We start from the raw sequence: 20139 nt of genomic DNA, 5'->3' as shown, positions 1-20139 counted from the left end.
ATGGCATTAATAAGGCCTGCTGCAAGCATTCGGCACCTACTAGATGCCTGCCTGGCATAAGGAGCCACTCCTGTGCAGACTCTGTGGAAGCCCTGGCTTATTAGGGCAGATCCTGATGTTTTCCAGAGACAGGCCACAGCTGGGCGTGTACTCGTTCAGGGTCTGTGTTTACCACGTTAAAGACAAACATGGGCTAGGATCCTATCCAGGATCTCTCGTCTAGGATTCCGTAGCCCCAGACTTCCTGCAGCCCCGTGTCTGCGCCAATAGCCATAACTTCCCCAGGGATGCATCCCTCATGACAGAGCTTTTCTGGCACCCCCTCCCAAACACCGTTCCCCACCACGCCTCTGAGGGCCAGGTGAGGGGAGCCGAGGCCTTGCAAACTCTCAGGCAGGCGTGTGAGAAAGCTCTTTACTGGGGGGTACAGCAAGGAGGAGCAAGGCCATCTCCCCCTACCTGCCCCCACCCCCTCCTAGGGCCCTAGGGTGAAGGGGGTCTCCCCCCGACACCGGACCACCACTGTCTTTGGTACAATAAATAGAAAACAAGGGGGGGGGGGAGAGGGGGCCAAGGGTCCAGTCCTTAGTGAGGAGGGTGTGCCTAAACCCCTCTCCTTGACCCCCTGCCCCAGGCCCCAATCAGTGCAGGCCTCACCCACCCCAGCTGGGTAGCAGCAATTCCAGTCAAGGGGAGAGATGAGGATGGGAGCCCAGGGCCCCCAGATGGGGGGTATGGCTTCAGGAGGGGCCCCAGGGAGGGGGCTGGGTCATGAGCTGGCTGCCGTGCTCTGGGGTACACCACGGAGGCCCAAGCGAGGCCCCAGAGTGGCAGGGTCATCAGGGGGTGGGAGGGGTGGACGACCTCCTGTCATCCGAGTCCGGAGGGCTGAGGCAGCCGGGTGCTGGGGGGCAGGCGCCGGGTGAGGTGGGGAGCAGTCCGGAGGGCCGCCCACCAGGCTCACATCCATCAGCTCCGGGGGTGGTGGTGAGGTTGGTGATGGGGGACGGCCAAGGCATCGGGGTTGAGGGGGTAACTGGGCCCCAGCCCCTGGCAGTGACGAGGCGGAGGCAGGGGCCTGATGTGTCTTGTGGGGCACATCACCCCCTGCCCAGGGGCGCAGCGGCTGGGAGGGTGGGACCTAAAGGAGCAGAGGAATAGTGGGTGATGGAGACCCAGGTCCTGAAGCCCAGATAACCCACTATCCACCTCCCAGGTCCCCAAGGCCCCAGTACCTGGGGGCTGTTCATCTCACAGTCAGTGATGGGGGGCCCGGGGCCCCCACAATATCGGTTGCTGTATCGGTAGGTCCGGTTGTCACTGGAGGAGCCGCTGGAGCCTCCTGGAAGTGCCAGGGGAGGAAATGAGGAGAAGCCTTAGGGTGAGGAGAGGTGGTGGCTGGGTTTTCGGGTGGCTGAGTCTGGCTGGCGACTCAGGCCCACGCCTGGGCTTTGGGATCAGAGCCTATCTGAAGGATGGGCCCAATTCTGAGATTAAGGATCAGAGCTCAGTTTTGGCTTTCAGAGTCAGAAGCAGTTTCAGAGGTGTGAGCCCAAGCGCAATTTCAGAGATCAGGTCACAGCCAGGCAGAGCTCTCTTGCCCCACCCGTTCCGGAGTCCAGGATCCCACAGTTTCAAAGCTCTAGATGAAGGCCCAGTGGCAAGGTCCCCCAGGTCAGGCCAAACCCATGTTGCCCACCCTCCTGTTCCAGCCCACCTGGCACTGGGCACCCACCAGAGCTGGAGATGGAGCTGGCGGTGCTGGAGGAGGGGCAGGTATCAAGGGGTGCGGGCGAGGTGGAGGCACTGCTGCCTGCCGGGCCCGTGTTGGTGGCCTCATCAGCCGTGCGGCGGAAGAAGCCGTGCTGCAGAGCCCCCAGTGGGCTGATGCGGGCGGCGGGCTCATACTCCAGCATGCGCAGCACCAGGTCCTGGAAGCGGAGGTAGTCGGCGGGGCTGTGGCCCGGCTCCCCCGCCCGCCGGCCCCCGGGCCCGCCCGTCTGCACGCCCAGCACCTCCTGCAGCCGCCGTGTCCCGGGGCCCTGGTAATCCTGGCAGGGAGGGGGTGGGAGGGGGGGCAAGAGAGTGGCCGTCAGTGGGCAGGAGGGGCAGGGAGACACACACGGGGAAACAGAGGCACAAGAGAGAAAGTGAAAGGAGAGAAGCTAAGAAGAGTTGTGGGGTGGGTAGGAGAGACGGGGGAGGGGGGGTGGGCTGGGACGAAGGAGAGGACAGACAAGGGGGAGAGGAAGGAAGGGAAAGACACAAGGGAGAGGAAGCAGGGAGAGAGGAAGCCCCAAGTGTGAGAGAGTGAGGGGCCACCAGGGTGGGAGGAGCGGCGTGGGGCAGGGGCCGCACCTTCCTGAGTTCCTTTGTCCTTCGTAGGGTCCAGCCACCCCCAGGCAGCCGTTCAAAGTACTTGCGAGCCTTGGGTGCCTGGTCCAGCATGGGGGCTGGTGGGATGCCCAGCACCTCCACAATCCGGTTCATCTGGTCCACCTGTGGAGCAGTCAGGTGGGCAGTCAGGGTCATCAGGCCAACCAGGCCTCTGTCCCCTCCAGCACACCCCCTCCTCGGGAGCACACCTCATTGGAGCCACTGAAGAGGGGCTCTCCAGTGTGCATCTCCACCAGGATGCAGCCCAGGGACCACATATCAATGGCCAGGTCGTAGGGTGTGCCCAGAAGCACCTCAGGCGACCGATAGAAGCGGCTCTGGATGTACTGGTAGATCTGGGGGGCGGAGCAGGGAAGAAGGCAGCAGTCAGAGGTCCCAGCCTCCCCTAGTGGTGCCATGGCCATACCCCAAGCTGAGACAAGCTTCCTTTCACCAAAACCGGGGACGGAGGTTCCAAACTTGGATGTTACCAGCACCCCTGCTTTCCAGGAGCCACTACCATCATCTTATTCACCAGCCTCAGAAGTCTCTGCTGACCTAGTCTCACCCTGATCTCCATCCCAAAGCCTGACCCTGGTCATCAGAGGCTGGCAGTCTGCAAGCCCAGGCCCTTCCCACCCCCGCAATCCAGACCCTTTCCAAGCCATCTCAAATGTCTGCTCACATGAAGCTGCAAAACTAAAGCACCCGTCCCCTCTGAAGGGCACAGGGCAAACAACTTAGCAAAGCATCACTCCAAGCTCAAAGCCAACCCAACTTCACTCTACCCACATCTGGCAGCCTCAACACTGGCGCTGCCTCCTCAGGCCTCACGCTTCCTTTCCTACTGGGAACTACATCCTGTGGCACTTTTACCACCCCCCCCCCCACCCCCCCCTCCGTACAGCCAACATCTCATCCCGATACTACCCTTCAGGCACCCGCCAGGCCACTTCAGGCTGGGCCCTGCAACCCCATCCCCAGCCTAGCTCCGCCCCTCGGGCTCCAGCCACCGGTGCCCCCGCCCCTGCCACACCCACGCCGCGAGCCCCGCCCCCGGGCCGTGCCGCGCCGCACCCGCTGGCCAAGCTGGCAGGAGCTGCCGAAGTCCACGATCTTGATGGCGCTACGCTTGGGATTGCAGAGCAGGATGTTCTCGGGCTTGAGGTCGCAGTGAATGATGCTGAGCTCAGGCGTGGCCAGGAAGAGCAGCGCTGTGCAGAGCTGCTGCGCCAGCTTCCGCGTCAGGTTCAACGAGACTCCGCGGAAGTGCGTGTTGCGCAGGAGGTCGTACAGGTTGTAGGAAAGCAGCTCGAACACCAGGCACAGGTGGTTCCGAAACATGAAGTGCCGCTTCAGGTGCACTGCGGGGAAGGAGGCAGAAATGGGCCGCTGGTGAAGCGGAGCCTCAGAGAGGGCCAGTGGCAGCCGGGGACACACAGTAATAGGGAGAGAGGCCACAAGCAGATCTGACTCTGCCGTGTGAGCACCGGACAGATAGTGGTGTGCCCACGGGAGGCAGCTGCTGGTCAGGGTGTTTCCATTCGGTCTGTAACTTGATTCACGTCAAGAAAAATATTTTCTTGATTAAGAGAAGTTCATTTTTTTCAAGTCTCTCTCCAACTTCCTGATAAATGAAAGAGAACGTTTCTCTTTGGTGCTGATGGGTCTTTAATACCCTTCGCCATGTCCTTAATTTTGTAACATTGTTTTAGTCTCAGTTCTGTTTATTTTTGTGGCAGAGGACACTCGCTTTCCATTTACTGTAACCATATGTATTTCAAGAAACACACTCTCTAATCTACTCTTGCTTTTTCTAAGAGGAATCAGTGTGGGAAAGAGGAAAAAGACTGACACAGACGTCAGGAGTAAAGGCCCTGGAGTCTACTGCCTGGTGACATTATAGCACCACTGAGTACAAACTCGGTGGCCTTTGGCAAGTGATAGCGCCCGAATACTTCCTTTTCTACTCCAAGCTGTGGGCCATGATGCCCCTCCCCCCCAGGGCTGTGGTCATACGGAAACCAGTTGATTCAACGTGTGCTTGCAACAAGCCTGACCCTTAGTGAGCACCCAATAAATTCTGGTCAGCACTATGCTGGGAATAGGTCAGAAATCATGAAGGCGGCAAGAGAATCACTGATGTCAGGGAATTACAGACCAGAGCCTGCCCTGAAGACACTAGCCCCATCCTGTACCGGGTGTATGGCTGCCCCAGGCCTCACCTATGTAGTACTTCATCTCTGTGTCATGCTGGTTCATCAGCTCTAGCAGCCGCAGCTCAATCTGGGCCTGGTTCAGGAAGGCCTTTTTGTTCTTGATGATCTTGATGGCCACCAGCTCCTGGGTCTGATGATCATAGGCTTTCACCACCTGCCAGGGCAGGACATGTCACAAAGTGAGGAATGGGGGTGGGGGATGGGGAGGAGGGGATGGGAAGGGGGATGGGGGACAGAACAAAGCACCACTTTTCTGTGGGTCAATACCAGTGGGTGCCCATGCCCCCCAATCCCTGGGTCAGGGTGTGCGTCCCACACCTGGCCGAAGGAGCCTTTGCCAATGAGTGAGTCAATCTCGTAGCGCTCCAGCCAGCGCTCGCCACTGCGCACAATGTAGTCGTGGTTGTCATCGTCATAACCATGGTTCAGGACCTTTTTCTCCTTCTTGGTGCTCGAGTCCTGAGGTGGCGCCTGCTGGGCCCGCCGCTTCTTCTTCGCATAGTATACCTGCCCAGCCGGCCAGCAGATAAGGACTGCTGAGTGACCTGTGCTGGCAGCCAGGACCCCTCAGCACCCAGCCGGGCCCCCGCCCACCTCATTGATGTGCTTGTAGGTCTTGATGAGGTCCACGGAGAGCTTGCGCAGCGGGGCTGAGGTCGCATCCCGAAAGGCCAAGGGCAGCCTCCGTGGCAACAGCCGCACATCAGGCAATACCTGCAGGGCAGGGCGAGGGGTGGGCACTGAGGACAGGCGTGCACTTCTGACCTCCAGAGGGAGAGCTGTATGGGTGACTGGGTCATCATGGTTACACACGCACATAGTTACTCGGTCATCATGTGACAACCCCACTAGGATAGAAATTCCCCAAGGGCAGAGACTCTCTGGTTCTTGCTGCATTTCCGGTGCCTGGAGCAGGACCTGGCACATAGCGGACAGTCATTAGAGATTTGCCGAGTGAATGAATGGGGAACTGTTTACCCCTCACCTTCCATCCCACACCTTTACTCCTTTCCGAACCTCAGTGGGAGAGATCAGACAGAAAACGTTGGCTCTGCCCTTTGCGGTCCTTCGCCGAGAGACCCTCCATTCTGGGTGTCCCATCTTGAGGGCTCCCTTCTTTCTTACCCTTGTCCCGTTGAGTCTTCTCATCCCTCACCCCCAACTCTGCACCATTTTTCCCAGTGTTTCAGGATCCAGCACCTTGATCTTCTACTCTGTCCCACTTTAAGCTCTACATTTCAGAGCCTTAAACAGTCTCTACCCCTGAATGTCTTTACTCTGCACCCTAAGGTGCTGCTGGCTCCAGGATCCTTTGGGTTCAACCTTCACCCACTTTCACCCCACCTCCCTCCGCCATCTTTCACTCTGGAACTTTTTTCCTTAGTGAACATTCATTGAGTGTTTTCGACGTGCCAGGCACTGTTCTCGGCATTTTATGTGCATTTCATTAACTTGTTTAATTCTCACAACAACCCTGTGAGGTAGGTATCATTACTCGCTCCATTTTACAGAATTCTAGAAAACTGAAGCAGGGAGAACCTAAGTAATTTAACCACCATGTCAGGATTTGAACCCAGGCTCTCTAAACAGATTCTGCCAGCAACTCCTCTATTATTTTCCACTCCAGATGGACCCTTCATGCCCCAAGGAAACTGTTTTGGGCAACCAAACTATCTTTCACCCCCCAGACCCTTCTGTCCCCAGCCTCCCCCTACCCCAGGCAGGTAAGGAGCCAGCTGAAAGCATACCTGCGTGTGCTCCTGGGGCCCTGGGAAGCCAGAGAAGGGACCATGGCCTGGTGGGACGGCCATGGTGGGCTCAGAGGGCCGCAGGGGAGCGAGGCCTGGAGCGGGAGCCCGGCCGGGGGGCGCCTTCTCGCATCCTGCACCTCGGCTGCCACCGCCGCTGAGACCTGAGAGCAGGCAGGAGGCAGGGGAACAACATGGAACAAGGGGATGTATGGGACAGTACGAAGCAGGAAAGAGGTAGACATCAGAAAGAAGGCAGGGCACAGGGAGAGGAGAAAAAGAGCAACAGGTGGTAATGAGAAGGGACAGAGAGAAGCGGTGGGGGTGGGAGCACAGCGGAGTCCCTCAACAGATGATTACCAAATAAATGAAGTAGGTGGCACAAAGAGGGGAACATGTGAACGGGAATGATTGCAATCCAGGCAGGGATATAGACCATGACAAGAAAGAACAGAAAGACACCAATAATTGGGGGGGAGGAAAAGAAAAAGATAGAAACCACAGACAATATAGAGAGTAGGATTCACTGTTCGCTTCCCATTTCTACTTATGGCCCTCCCCGATGCCCCCTCACACAAGATCTTGCCCTCCTGCAGTCTTCCCTGATCATCAGGATCTCCTCGTATCACAGCAAGGTCCCTCCACTTCAAGATCTACCCTTCCCGGTAGATCCCTCAATCCAGAGAGCTCTACGATCCCCCCAAACCACATGAGACAACTCTGGCCCCCCTCCAAACCCACGACAGAGTCCTCTGCAGGCCCCTAAAACCACATCAGGGTCCTGGGGACCACACCAAGATTAACCTGTTATATAGGATTATCTCCATACAACAGAGTCCCACCCCATGGCATTCCCATCCACCAGCCCCCACCCCCCAGGGGACCCACCCCATATCATGCCAAGACCTCTTCCCTATAACATTTCCTCCCACACCAGGGACCACTGCTCCAGGTAGTTGCTCCCGTGGCACATCGGGGCTCTTCTCCGTATTACTTCATGGTCCCCCTCAGAAGCAAGGCTCACTTTCCCTGATGGGAGCAAGGAGGCTTCTCTTCCCTCGCCCTTCTCTCCCCTACACTGGATCTTCCCCTCCTCCTCCCATCCAAGATTTCTACCAGGGCCCTTTCTCCAGTTACTCTTCTCTACACCAGGGTCAATACACAACTGTGCCAATTCCTAGAAGGCCCCCAGAACCAAATTCCCCAAATATCACATAGAGTTCTCCCCTCACAGAGTACCTGTCACACCAAAATCCTCTCCCCACAGGCCTTCTCCCATGGCACTCCCTTTCTTCTATGCCAAGCCTTGCCACTCCACGATCCCTCCTCTCTCTTGGAGCTCCCCCGCCCCTCGCCCGAAACAACCTCTTCCCCGGGGCCCTCCCACGGCAGGACCTTCTCTCCAAGCACCCACCCCCTACCCGGGTCAGGGCTGGCGCGGGGCCCACGGGGGGCTGGGGCGCGGTGGGGCCCCCAGTGGGGTGGGCGAGCAGCCAGCATGGCGGCGGCGGTGGCAGAGAGGAGACGGCCGCCTGTCCCGGCCCGGCCGGCCCGGCAAGCCCCGCGGCGGGGAGGGCAAGCGGGACAGGCGGCCCGGTGGGTGACAACAGCAGCAGCCGCCGCCGCCGGGGGTGGGGAGAGGAGGGAACGAGGGTCAGCCCGGGGCACGCGGGGGAAGGGGAAAGCAGGTGGACGGGGGAGGGGTGGGTTAACCCTCGCCCCGCCGGCCCCGCCCCGCGCAGCCACCCGCCCCTGGGGACCCAGGCGTCCCGCCCCCCACCCTGGAGGCCCGCCCCGGTCGGCGGAGCCCCGGCGGGCGGGGCCGGCTGAGCAGAGCTTGGCAGTCCGCACCTGCCATGGCAACAACCGTGCCATTGGCCGCTGCTGCCAAGAGCTCAGCCAATCGCAGTCCAGAACAGCTGTTGCTAGGCGACGACGATGCAGCCGGAGGACTCGAGCCCAAACAAAGGGCGGGAGCGGGGCCCCGCTACCCCCTCCCAGCCTCACTCCCAAGACTGCTCCCTCGGGCTCGGCCCCTTCCAAGAATCCGACTATGAATAGCCAGGCAAGGCCTGCACCTGCCCGCCGCCCCCCTGCCCTCCTCCCTCGGCCTCGTGCTAAGTCTCGCGGCGACGCGGGCAGGGCGGGTCCGTACTGCTCCCTCCCCGCGAGCTCGTGCTACCCCACCTGTAGCCGCGTTGTTACCTGAGGGCGCGGGCAAGGGGACTCAAGCTGCTCGGGAAGCCCGAGCTCAGACCTGCCCACTGGCTGAAAGTATCCGGCGGACGCGGCGAGCCAGGGCCCCGATTACCCAGTAATGCAACCAGCAAAATGGCGACCACAACAAACCGGCCCCCACCTCCCGCCTCGGGCTCCGCCCCCACTCCCCCCCATTCGCTTCACCCACGTGACCCAAGGTAACACTCCGCGCCTGCGCGCAGCGGAGCTTACCGGTAGACGCGCACAGTAAGCTACCAACCCCGCCCAAACGCCGAAACCCGGGTTGCGACTGCGCAAAAGGCAGCCAAGAAAGGAACATGCGCACGTGTGACCGGATGAGCTCGTCCACCCCCCACCACCGCGCCAGTTGACCAAGGGAGCATGCGCTCTGTTGAATGGAGGTCGCTGAGCAATCAGCAGACGGGAGCAATGGATGAGTCTTTTAATAGAAAAACACACGTGTAACAGTAGCAACACAATCTCTCGCAATCCAGATGGCGCTGGGCTTCAGTTCTTCACCTTGGGAGGTGGCCTGTGAGAGGAAGGAGAGAGGGGATTCAGAGCCTGTCACCATTTTCCGGCACTCCTACCAAGGGCTAAGGCGCAGGGCTGTCTTGGTGGCTTCCAGGGCCCCCTGCTCACCTGTACACGCCCACCACCACAGCGTGGTCTCTTTCGTAAGGCTCTAAGGTCAACTGTTCCTGGGGCTTCATGTTCTCCTGCTGCATCTTTTTCACTTCAGAGGCAAACACGGCCTCAGCAGAGGCTGTGGAGTCAATGCAGTTGGCCTGCAGAAGAGAGAACTTGGAAGTCTGCAGCAAGGCTTTGGGCTTCTTTTTTTTTTCTTTTGCTCTTTAAACCACAGGTATTTGTTTTTTATTGGAAACTCAGTGAAACTCAGGTTTTGGGAGTGGAGGGAAAAGACTTCATCACAGTCTTTCTTCAAGTTGGTTTGGATTTACAACAGAAGACTTTAACAGAGACCTATTTATCTAAAAGCTAGTGTTTAAATTTTATACCCAGGGTTGTTTTTGTTTTTATTTTCTCTTTCTTTAACAATAGTAATGCTGAGAATACAAAAACAAATGTAACAAAAGGCCAACAAATGGTGAATCTGGCTGAGGATCTTTATTTTAAAATACAACGTTTTTGAAAACGCACCGAACATTTACCTAAAACTTATTTTCTACCATGCTGTTCTAAACACTTCATATATATTGATAAATTTAATCCTTACAGACAACACTGAAAGAGATATGACTAATGAAGAAACAGGTACCCAGGTTAGGTAACTTGCTCAAAGTCACAGAGCAAGCTGGAATTCAAACTCAAATGGTCAGACTCCACAATTATTCACTTGACCAGTACCTTCTATTGCCAAACCCAAAGCCTTTTCGTTTTGCAGACATTTTTCACCATGTGCTATACGACTGGGGCAGGGATAGAGCTGGCTGGATGAGGCATCCGAGAATGGAGGCCTCCTCGTTTTGACTGACTGCTTGGCAGTTACAGAGAAGACACGACCACCCTACCTTAGATTCCACCAAGCCCTGTACCTTAATGGAAATCACAAAGTGTCCTCCATTACGAAGGAAGGTGTGGGCATTCAGGGCTACAATCCGGGTCTGGTCTGGCTGGGCCACATCGGCAAAGATCACATCCACCATCGCTAGGGAGAAAGAAGTGGCAGTTACAAATTGGATGTTAGATCTTCTCAGCTCCTCCCATGAGGCCTGTGCCCTGTTACCAGCAGGTTCCTGGCAGTCTCCCCTGCTTCCAGTCTCACATCCCCGCCACTGATCTCCCTCCCTCTGCAGTACCCCCAGGATGGGTCCAAGAAACCCAGTCACACCATCTATTCATTCCTCTTGTAAGTCACGATTGCCACCTACTCTGTGGCCAGCCCCGGGCCGGGTGTGGGGGACACAGAGATGAGTCAGACCCAGACCTGGTCCTCGAGATGCTCCCAGGTCTTGGGATGGGGGGTAAACAGACACTCATCAAAAAGGCAAGTAAAGGGGCGCCTGGGTGGCTCAGTCAGTTAAGCGTCTGACTGGCCTAGGTCATGATCTCACAAATTCTGAGTTTGAGCCCCACGTCGGGCTCTGTGCTGACAGCTTGGAGCTTGGAGCCTGGAGCCTGCTGCAGATTCTGTGTCTCCCTCTCTCTCTCTGCCCCTCCCCTGCTCATGCTGTCTTTCGAAAATAAATAAATGCTAAAAAAATTCATTTAAGTAAAAGGCAAGTAAAGGAAAGCACTTACAGGCCAGAGTCCCTGCAGGATTGTCTAAATAAATAAATAAATAAATAAATAAGTTGCAGGACAAAGGGTATTGTATGAATGCATGGGGGAAAAAAAAACTCCAGAGAAAACCAGCGAAATGCAAAGTTTTGTGTGTGTGTGGTTTTTTTTTTTTTTTTTTTTGCAAAGTCTTATTTTTAAGCTGGTATGATTAGAAAAAAAAAAAAAAGAGGGTATAATGAAAACTGACTTTTTGAAATTGGGAAAAGCAGCTTTTTAAATTGCTCCTATCAGTTACCTCTGAGGGTTGTTTATAAGGAGTTCCAGTTTTACATCATGCTTCCCAATTTTTTTTTTAAAACAAAGTAATATTCACAACGGCCCTCTCAGCCAAGGCCACACTCAGGTTGTGCTTTCTGGGTTATGATCTCACCAGACAACGAGGAGGATGGGGGCTTTTGTACATAAGCCAGGGGCAGCGTGAAAAGTACCATGTTCTGGAGGGAGGCAGGAAGTATGGGGGTGCCCAGGGAGAGGCGCAGGAGATCGAAGGAGGTTGGCCCTTCAGGCCTGCCAAACACCCAAATTCCACAACTTCACCTGCCTCCCCCTCCCCTTCCCCCCCTTCATTCCTGCAGACTCAGGAGGCCTGCTCATTCACTCTGCTTCCACTCAGATCGGGATTCTGGCCACCTTTCCCAGGAAACCTGGAGTGGCCTGGACTACACAATCCTGGACCCCTACCTATGAGCATGCGGTATTTGTGTGGGTGCCGAGCATCTTCAATAACAGGAATAATGTTGGTCCTCTTCTTGGCCAAGTTAATGAGGTCACGGCCAGAGCGGTGGGAGAACTCAACTGCATAGACTAGACCGTCCTACAATAAATCAAAAAACAGAAACACTGATACTGGTTCTTAGATGGAACACCCACTATGGGCCCAAACACTGCATGTGGCCATGCAAATCCCCATATCAAAACCCTACCATTTAACAACTATTGTTATGTCCATCTTACAGATGAATAAAGTGAGAGCCAGAGACATGAAGTCACCGGCCAACAGTGATTCAATCCTGCTTTGCTCGATTCAATCCCGCTTTGCTCATCTGAGAGCCGAGTCCCTCAATACGGCCTTAAAACGAAGAAGCTAGGGCACTGAGATGAAGTCTTAACAGCTAAGAACACTTACAATGGGCCAGGCACCGCTCTGTTATTTTACAGGAATTTACTCGTTTATCTTCACAGTAACCCTATTTTCCAGAGGGATAAACGGAGGCTCAGACAGGTTAAGTTATTAACTGCTGAAAGCCACCTCACTGTTAAATGCCACACCAGAGCCCGGGGTTTTTAACCACTAAATTATACAGCTCCTTTCCCTCCAGGCTAAGAACTCAGGAGTGAGGCTGAACAAGGCTTTGGAGACCAGGCGTTCAAGCTGCTCCTTCCACCCACAGGCACTTTGAAGACGGAGGGCCTAGCCCCAAGCTACACGGTACAGGGAGGCAGCCAAGGCCACTGCCTCCAGGCTGGCAGGGGCAGCCTCTCCCTTCCTTCCACCTCATCACCAGCCTTTACTCACCCCTCCATCCACTCACCGGGCCTACGATGTCAGACACGTGGGAGACAGTGGTGCCGGACGCAGCCCCGAGGTAGAGCACCTTGGCCCCTGGCTTGATGTGGATCTGGTCCACGCCGCCCAGGATTGCTGCTGCCAGCTTGGAGCGGAAGGGGTTCCAGGCACGGTACTCGATTTTGTCATCTCCCTCCTGGGCCGGGAGAGATGGGGATGGAAGTCAGTGCTGGGCTCTTGTGCTAGACCCCACTGCCCTCATCCCCAGGGCCCCAGGCGCTCATTCATTGTTCAAGAAATGAACACAGGTGGAAACCTGGGTGGCTCAGTCAGTTAAACATCTGACTTGGGCTCAGGTCATGATCTTACGGTTCCTGAGTTCAAGCCCCACATCGGGCAAGCACAAGCCCTGCTTCTCTCTCTCTCTCAAGAGAGAAGAGAGAGAGAAATGAACACAGGTACACATCAATGACCACAACACATGCAGGACCTGCCCACTCATGGAGGTTACTGATTCAGGTAGAAGGGGCAGGGACAGACGATCAACACAGAGATAAGATCATACGAGACAACAGCAGGACCTGTGCGATCAATCAACAACCATTCACTGTGCCGGCACGCCCAGTGTGCCAGACTCTACGCCAGGCATCGGGGATGCACAGAGAATGAGACAACGACCCTTGTCCTCAAGGACTAAGTATGCACAGAACTAACACATATGGTACAGGAACCAGTGACAGGTGCTAAGGTGAAAAGATCAAGCCAGGAAAGAGGACATGAAGTATGGGGTGTGGGCTAAGGAGCAGGTGAAAACGAGAAAGGGTGGCCAGGGAAGAGCCCAGGAGACATCTGCAGTAGGCCCTGAGGGAGGCAGGGACTGTGCGACTTGTCTGGAGAAGTGCATTCTAGGCAGTAGGAGAGGACACAGAAAGGCCCTGAGCAGGAGTGGGCCTGGCCATTAAGAAAATGGGATAACGGGACAGAGGGTGGGCAGTGAGGACTGCTTCTGACAGAGTGGGTGGTGCAAGGTGGCAATGTGAGAAAGACAAGGTGACATCCGACCAGAGACACTGGGGGTGAAAGGAACCAGCCACACACACAACTGGGGGATGAGCAAGGAGGTCCGTGTGGCTGGAAGATGCGAGGTGAGGGAGTAGGGAGGGGGAGCTGGAATGCACACAGTCCTCTGGGCCACACTGAGGACCTGGGACTTTGACCCGAAGGCCACAGGGATCGGACTCGGGTATTAAGATGACCCTCTGGCTGGCCTGCACAGGATGCACAGTGGGGCGGGAGGGAGACCAGACGGCTGGCTACCCCATCAGCTAGGGCCCTGGTCTCACCGAAATGGAGACTCTCTTCTCTCCATAAACTGACTCTCCAGGGACCAGATTCTTGGTGACAAGCGCATCTTCCTTTCCTCGACAAATGAAGACACCTAAGTGAGGGGACCAGTGCAGGGTGAAGACTCTGGGCTGCACCCCACCGCACCCCACCCTCAGCAGCTCCCCGCCTTCCTCACTCACCTTCATGCCGATGGGGTTCGACCATCACATTCTTCCCCGACTGGTTTCCTCTTTTTCCTCCCCGGCCACGACCCCGGTTGCCACCAGACTGGAACCCTCCACCTACAAGGCAGAGATGCAGTGACACAGGGACATCCCATCTCTTCCTTCCTGAGCCCCAAGCCCAGGCACTGCCTCCAGACTGCATCCCCCCTACAAGGTCACTCACCACCTCGTCCTCCTCCTCCTCCTCCTCGGCCACGGCCCCTGAAGCCTCCACCACGACCTCTGCCCCCACCAAAGCCTCCTCGACCTCCACCACGTCCACCACGGTCACCAAAGCCTCCTCGGCCACCGAAGCCGCCCCCACGGGGGCTGAAACCTGTCGTGGCAACAGAAACAGGAATCAGGGCAACGAAGTTTGAGATGTTATTATTCCTATATCTGGTAATTCCACTGGAGGGTGTCCACAAATATCCACAGTAGCCAAAAAATCGGGCCCAACCCAGATGTCCATCGGCAGAATGGGCAAATAAAACAGGGGCACATTCATAATCAACAATGACGGGATCTACAGTTACACACAACAGATAGATTATGAAAATCTTAGGGTCATAATGTTAAGTGAAAAAGCAAGTTGAAGAAAACCACACCCAACATAGTACCTTTTATAAAGTTCAGCAACAAGTAAAATTAAACAATGCCATGCCGTGTTGATATATGTGGTAATCCACGCCCCATGCCCCCTCCCCCCACCAAAATAGAGGCCAAGGGGATAAATGCAAAACTCATACAATACTGAGTATCGAAAGGGAGAAAAATTACAGGGTGCGGGTAGGGGAGATGTAGGTTACTGTTAACATCCTGCTTTTCTCCGTTGGGTAGCAGATTGGCAGGATCCATTGTATTTTCCCTTCCTTCCTTCCTTCCTCCCTCCCAACCTCCCTCCCTTCCTTCCTTAAAGCGGGCTCTGCGCTGCCAGCAGTGAGCCCGATGCAGGGCTCGAACTCACGAACCATGGGATCACGACCTGAGCCGAAGTCAGACACTTAACCGACTAAGTCACTAGGTGCTCCTCCATTCTATTTTCAGTATTAGTCTGGAGAAGCGCAAATACCCGCCTGTGCGCATGCACCGTGGCAGCAAGGTCCCTCAGACCTTGGAAACATTTCCATGCCCTCCCTCGTCTGGAAGAAAAGTGCCAACCCCCAAACAGAGGGGAGGTCGGCATGATGTATCCTTTCTGCTATCTGACCCCCCTGCTTGCAAACTTGCAGAAGTCCCTCCCAGCTCAGGGGGAAAAAAAACAAAGAGAAAAACTCTTGAATTGTCCTTTATGGATGGGCGACAGTGCCTAAGCAGTGTAGGGCTTGTGGACGTCATGCAAAGTCAGGAGGAAAAAAAAAGAGATTCAGAGAGGCTTTATTTTCACGAGCTCAGGCCAGGGCAAACTCGTTCCCTTCACTGAGCACAAAACAACGGCAGAGGCGGACGGAATTCGGGGTACTAACAGATTCAGTATTTTCCTGTGGCGGTTCCCTAAGCTCTGCCGTACTTTCAGCCAATCACACAAGTTATAAAATAATAGTGCGAAAATTAGTGATGCTTTAAAAAATCATCTCACTTGATATAAAACTGTTTAGTAGTAAGCTTGCTAGGGTTTTGGGAAAGGCACATCATATTCACCTCTATGAAAGCTTCGTGCCTCGTAATGGCGTTAACGATGAAAACGCAGAACTTTTCAGCGCCATTCCTGATTGAAGTGTTAAAAATGGACAGTTTCAGAACTCCCCAGACACGACTCAGAGGTGCCTACCTTTCTCCTCCCTCTACTCCTGCAGTCTCCTGTCCACATGGCAGCTAGCGACTGACCTTTTTCAACCTGCAAATTGGATCTCTTCATGCCCCTGCCCAAATCCCTTCAACGGTTTTCCATCCCATTGAAAATGAAACCCAGGGGCACCTGGGTGGCTCAGTCAGTTAAGTGTCCAACTTCGGTTCAGGTCATGATCTTGCAGTTTGCGAGTTTGAGCCCAGCATCGGGCTCACTGCTGGCAGCGCAGAGCCCACTTTGGACCCTGTCTCCCTCTCTCTCTACCCCTCCCCCACTCTCTCAAAAATAAATAAACATGGAAGGAAGGAAGGAAGGAAGGAAGGAAGGAAGGAAGGAAGGAAGGAAGGAAGGAAGGAAGGGAAAAAATACAATGGATCCTGCCAATCTGCTACCCAACCGAGAAAAGCAGGATGTTAACAGTAACCTACATCAACCCCATGTCAGGCTGTGCTGACAGCTCAGAGCCTTGAGCCTGCTTCAGATTCCGTGTCTGTCTCTCTCTGCCCCTCCCCTGCTTGTGCTCTCTTTTTCTCTCAAAAGCAAAAATAAACATTGAAAAAAAGAAAAGAAAAAAAAAAAAAGGAAAATGAAACCCAAATTCCTTTCTCTGGCTTCCAAAGCCCCAGATCAGTGGGCCTCACCTTTGGCTAATCCCTGGGACTTAGAGTGATTCTGATTAGTTGTCCAGTGTAGGGGCCTGACCATAGGGCTTTTTAAAGTTCCTCAGGGGGCGCCTGGGTGGCTCAGTCGGTTGAGTATCCGACTTTGGCTCAGGTCATGATCTCACAGTTTGTGAGTTCGAGCCCCGCATCGGGCTCTGTGCTGCTGACAGCTCAGAGCCTGGAGCCTGCTTCGGATTCTGTGTCCCCCTCTCTCTCCACCTCACCCCTGCTTGTGCTCTGTCTCTCTCTGTCTTTCAAAAATGAATAAACATTAAAAAAATTAAAAATAAATAAATAAATAAATAAAGTTCCTCAGGAGATTCTAAACGTGCAGCCCAAACTAAGAACCGCCGTCACCAGGCTCCGGCCTCTGCTGACTTTTCTGACCTCACTCTTTCTATGCTGGGCCTCACGCTCTTCCTCCTCATGCTCGTCCTCCAGCTTCTAAACCTTTAACATTTGCTGTTCCCACTTCCTGGCTCCTGCAGACATTTGCTGGGCTCACCCACTTCTTCACTGCACTCGAGTCTCTGGTGAAACATTCCTTCCTCAGAAGGGTCTTTGGGCTCCCTACCTTGACCTGGCTTTCTTGTTCTTCCTGGCAATTATCATACGTGGCAGTTTTTACGTTATTACTGCCTGACTCCTGCACCAGAATCAAGGCCAAAAGGAACGGGATGTTTTAACTGTTTCGGTCACACTGCACCCCCCAGCACCGTGCACACACTTGGCACAAAGTGTGGCGGGCTTGGTAAGCATTTAATCAACTGTCTGGTCTGCTGAAGACTCCTAAACCCCCAGGTTCTGCCTCCAGGAAAAAGCACCCTCTACGTTCATTCAGGAAGCGGGTGATGACATGGTGACCAGAGTGCCCTGGTCCCCTCCCCTCAAGCAGTTCGTGTATCCCCTACAGGGCGATGGCCATGCCATTCACGGCCCTAGAGAGTAGGGAAGGTTCATGGGGATCTTGAAAACCTCATCTTTAAGACGGAGATACAGCTGTAACACAGTGCCCGCCTCGCAGAGCTGTAAAGAATAAGCAAATGGCTTAATATACACAAATCGCTTCTCTCAATACACAGCCTGGCACACAGTTTGAGTATTCAGTGAGGGGACAGTGAGTCCCCCTTCCTCCTACTTAGGGGAGAAACCACCAGGCCTAAGAGACTCAACCCAGGCCTGATGGAACTGAGACCTGAGAAGTGTGGGCATGGCATGGGGTGCAGTGGGCAGGAGTCTCAAAACCTAGTCTAATCCATTTCAGCTCCAGGAGCCCAGAGAATTGTACTAGGAGTACCGGTTCCTCGGGAAAGCACACGTTCACACACACTTTCCCAGAAGTTTGGGGGGGGGGGGAGGGTCCAACGGACCCCAAGTTTAAAACCTGCTCTCCTCTCCTCCCACAACCTTCCCCCATCTCAAAACCAGACACTCCATCCTTCCAGTTACACATGCCCAAACCCTTAGTTATCCTTGACCCCTCTCTTAGACCCACATACAAGCTGCTGGCTCCATCTTCAAAACAGATTTCCAAACTGTGACAATTTGTCAGGCTACCACCCTGGGCCACACCCCATCATCTCCTACTAGATCACGGCAACAGACTTCCCACTGATGTGCCTGCTTCCACTTCTGCTATCCTGACGTCCTTCACACACAGAAGCCAGAAGCTGATCCTTTTAAAGCTGTGTATCAGACTGCATCCCGTCCCTGCTCAAAATCCCCCAAAGGATTCTTCTCTCAATCAGACTCAAATCCTTAGTGAAGGGCCGACTCTAGACAACTTCGGCAACTTGAAATCCTAACACAATGAGGGAAGGGTTGGGAGGAAGGTGTATCGGATCACAGGGTCAGAGGTACACAGCCCAGCAGCCTCCACACCATTTCATCAGGAGATCCCCAAATGCTGAAGAGAAGGGGAGCTTGGGAGGGGGCATGGATCCACAAACCCTCCCCCCTCCCACCAGATGACCCCATCTCTCCACACATGGAATAAAGAAAAAAAAGAAAAAAAAAGAAAAAAACAAACAAGGAAAACCTGCACTAGGAAATACCTTCTGGGTCACAGTGGAAGATTCCCCTAAACTCTAGTGGAGCAAATTGGGGGAGGGGCACAGCCTGATTTAAGAAGATCTGAGACACCAGGGAGAGGAACCTTTGTTCCTCTTGAGAAGAAACATAAAGATAACAATGAGAGGCAATACTATTATGTCAAGCACTGTGCTATTTTTCCTCAGCTTTACTGGGATGTAATTGACATACAACATCGTGTGAGGTTACCACGTACAACCTGTTGATCTGTACACTTAGCACTGCAAATGATTACTGCAGTATGCTAGTTTTCTCTTAACACGATCTTGCTAAATTATAACTGGGCGCCATTTTACTGATGAGATAACCGACTCAGAGAGGTAAAGCCACTTGCCCAAGGCCACACAGTAGCTTCAGAAGCAAAGAACTGAATTAAATTGACACCTTTCTGCTGTCAAAGCCAGCACTCCTCAATCTGCCACGAGGGAAGGAGGGGTGGGTTCATCAGAGTCTCGGGGAAAATCAAATGAATAAAATCACTCCTCTCCTGTGACTATCTCTCCCCCGCCACCCCACACGAATCGTATCTTGGGCTTGTGAAAGTTCTCACGCGAATTATTCTGATCACTCAAACCTCAGGGATCCGCCCCCTCGGGAGAGTAGAGAGCGGGAAAGTGGGACAGAGAAGGCCACAAACTATCAAGCCGGGAGTCCTCATTCACCACGGCCCTCTCGGAGAAGCCAGGCTGGGGGCTAAGGGGACGATCGTTGCGGCGGTGATACGGAAGGCTAAGGGGGTTGGTTCTCCCCGAGCCCAAATCGGGACTCTCCACTTCTGAACCAAGACATTATCCCCAAATCTCAAGGCCAGAGATCCAAGACACCAGATGCCTGGATCCAGACTCTGGATCAGCACCCCCGACTGCCACCCCCTGTCCAATTCCCAAGACCCCTAATGATGGCCTCAGTGAGATGAATCTTAGTTCAGGAACCCCCATTTCAGGCCCAGGACCCTCGACTCACGACCGTGACCTCCGAAGCCAGTCACACATCTCCAGACCAGGAACCCGATCCCCCGGTTCAGCGTCGGTCACAAGGCTGAATGAACCAAGACCCCCTCGCCACAGAAGACCGGAACTAGGATCCCCCTCCCCACAAGAGACCGGATCCCCTGCCCCTAGGCCCCGCCCCTCCGATTCCGGTCTGGCCCCTCGATTCGTGCCGGCTCCAGTCCCAGACCCCGGACCCCACACCCGGCCTGCACCTGGCTTCATGGAGAGAGCTCAACTCGGCGGGTCAGGACTCTGGAGCGTCCCAGACTACACGAGTCCGCTGCTTTCGCACGTGGAAAGGAACGCATGCGCGGCGACGTACGGCGTGTGACGCAGCCTCGCAGCCCCGCCCCTCGGAGCCCCAGCCGGGGACGGGGCCGGGGGCGCGCGCTGTGGGCGGGGCTTCGCCAGCCTCTCAGGGCCCCGCCTTGTCGGTGGCTTAACGCGCTGCTTGTTGAGAGATCGCTTCCTTGAATGCGCTTCTTGCTTCTTCTTAACCCACCCCACCTCCAATCCCGTAATCAGGGCTCACCCCAGGCTTTGCCCTCTGTCCCTCTTCTCTATTTCCAATTAACTCCCTAAGGATCCTTCTACACCCAAAAGCCTTCCCTGACCTATATCCACCCCTAAGAACAGGGACCATACTGGGCTCCCGTTCATGCACTGGTAAAAGCATTTAGG

The 20139-nt window shown here is 54.7% G+C and overlaps 2 protein-coding genes across 5 annotated transcripts; both read right to left on the bottom strand.

The window, feature by feature from the left end:
• Positions 1–400: 400 nt before the first annotated feature.
• DYRK1B (dual specificity tyrosine phosphorylation regulated kinase 1B) lies at positions 401–8700 on the bottom strand. 4 transcript variants are annotated; one of them, XM_019432079.2, is made up of 12 exons: positions 7765–8059; positions 6344–6507; positions 5190–5309; positions 4914–5102; positions 4602–4749; positions 3454–3740; positions 2586–2732; positions 2359–2499; positions 2016–2051; positions 1736–1931; positions 1236–1342; positions 401–1141 (listed from the first exon to the last, which is right to left on the bottom strand). In XM_019432079.2, the coding sequence occupies exons 1-12, from the start codon at positions 7841–7843 to the stop codon at positions 770–772; spliced, it is 1986 nt and encodes a 661-aa protein (XP_019287624.1). In that variant the 5' UTR covers positions 7844–8059; the 3' UTR covers positions 401–769. The 4 variants fall into 4 exon arrangements, with proteins under 4 accessions (XP_019287624.1, XP_053761916.1, XP_019287623.1 ...); XM_053905941.1 differs by lacking the exon at positions 7765–8059 and adding an exon at positions 8549–8700 and having other exon boundaries at positions 1736–2051; XM_019432078.2 differs by having other exon boundaries at positions 1736–2051; positions 7765–8060.
• Positions 8701–8990: 290 nt separating this feature from the next.
• Positions 8991–19805, bottom strand: FBL (fibrillarin). Its single transcript, XM_019432082.2, has 9 exons — positions 19671–19805; positions 14109–14261; positions 13901–14002; positions 13718–13812; positions 12400–12570; positions 11549–11681; positions 10120–10232; positions 9206–9351; positions 8991–9095 (listed from the first exon to the last, which is right to left on the bottom strand). Exons 1-9 carry the CDS (start codon positions 19678–19680, stop codon positions 9071–9073), a joined length of 948 nt encoding a protein of 315 aa, XP_019287627.2. The 5' UTR covers positions 19681–19805; the 3' UTR covers positions 8991–9070.
• Between the last annotated feature and the right edge of the window lie 334 nt (positions 19806–20139).

The sequence above is a fragment of the Panthera pardus genome, unplaced genomic scaffold (assembly GCF_024362965.1).
Source record: "Panthera pardus isolate Hobbes unplaced genomic scaffold, ASM2436296v1 HiC_scaffold_18, whole genome shotgun sequence".
NCBI classification, from domain to species: Eukaryota; Metazoa; Chordata; class Mammalia; order Carnivora; family Felidae; genus Panthera; species Panthera pardus.
Note: the sequence above shows the minus strand (reverse complement) of the source record. Positions and strands in the feature narration are given on the sequence as shown.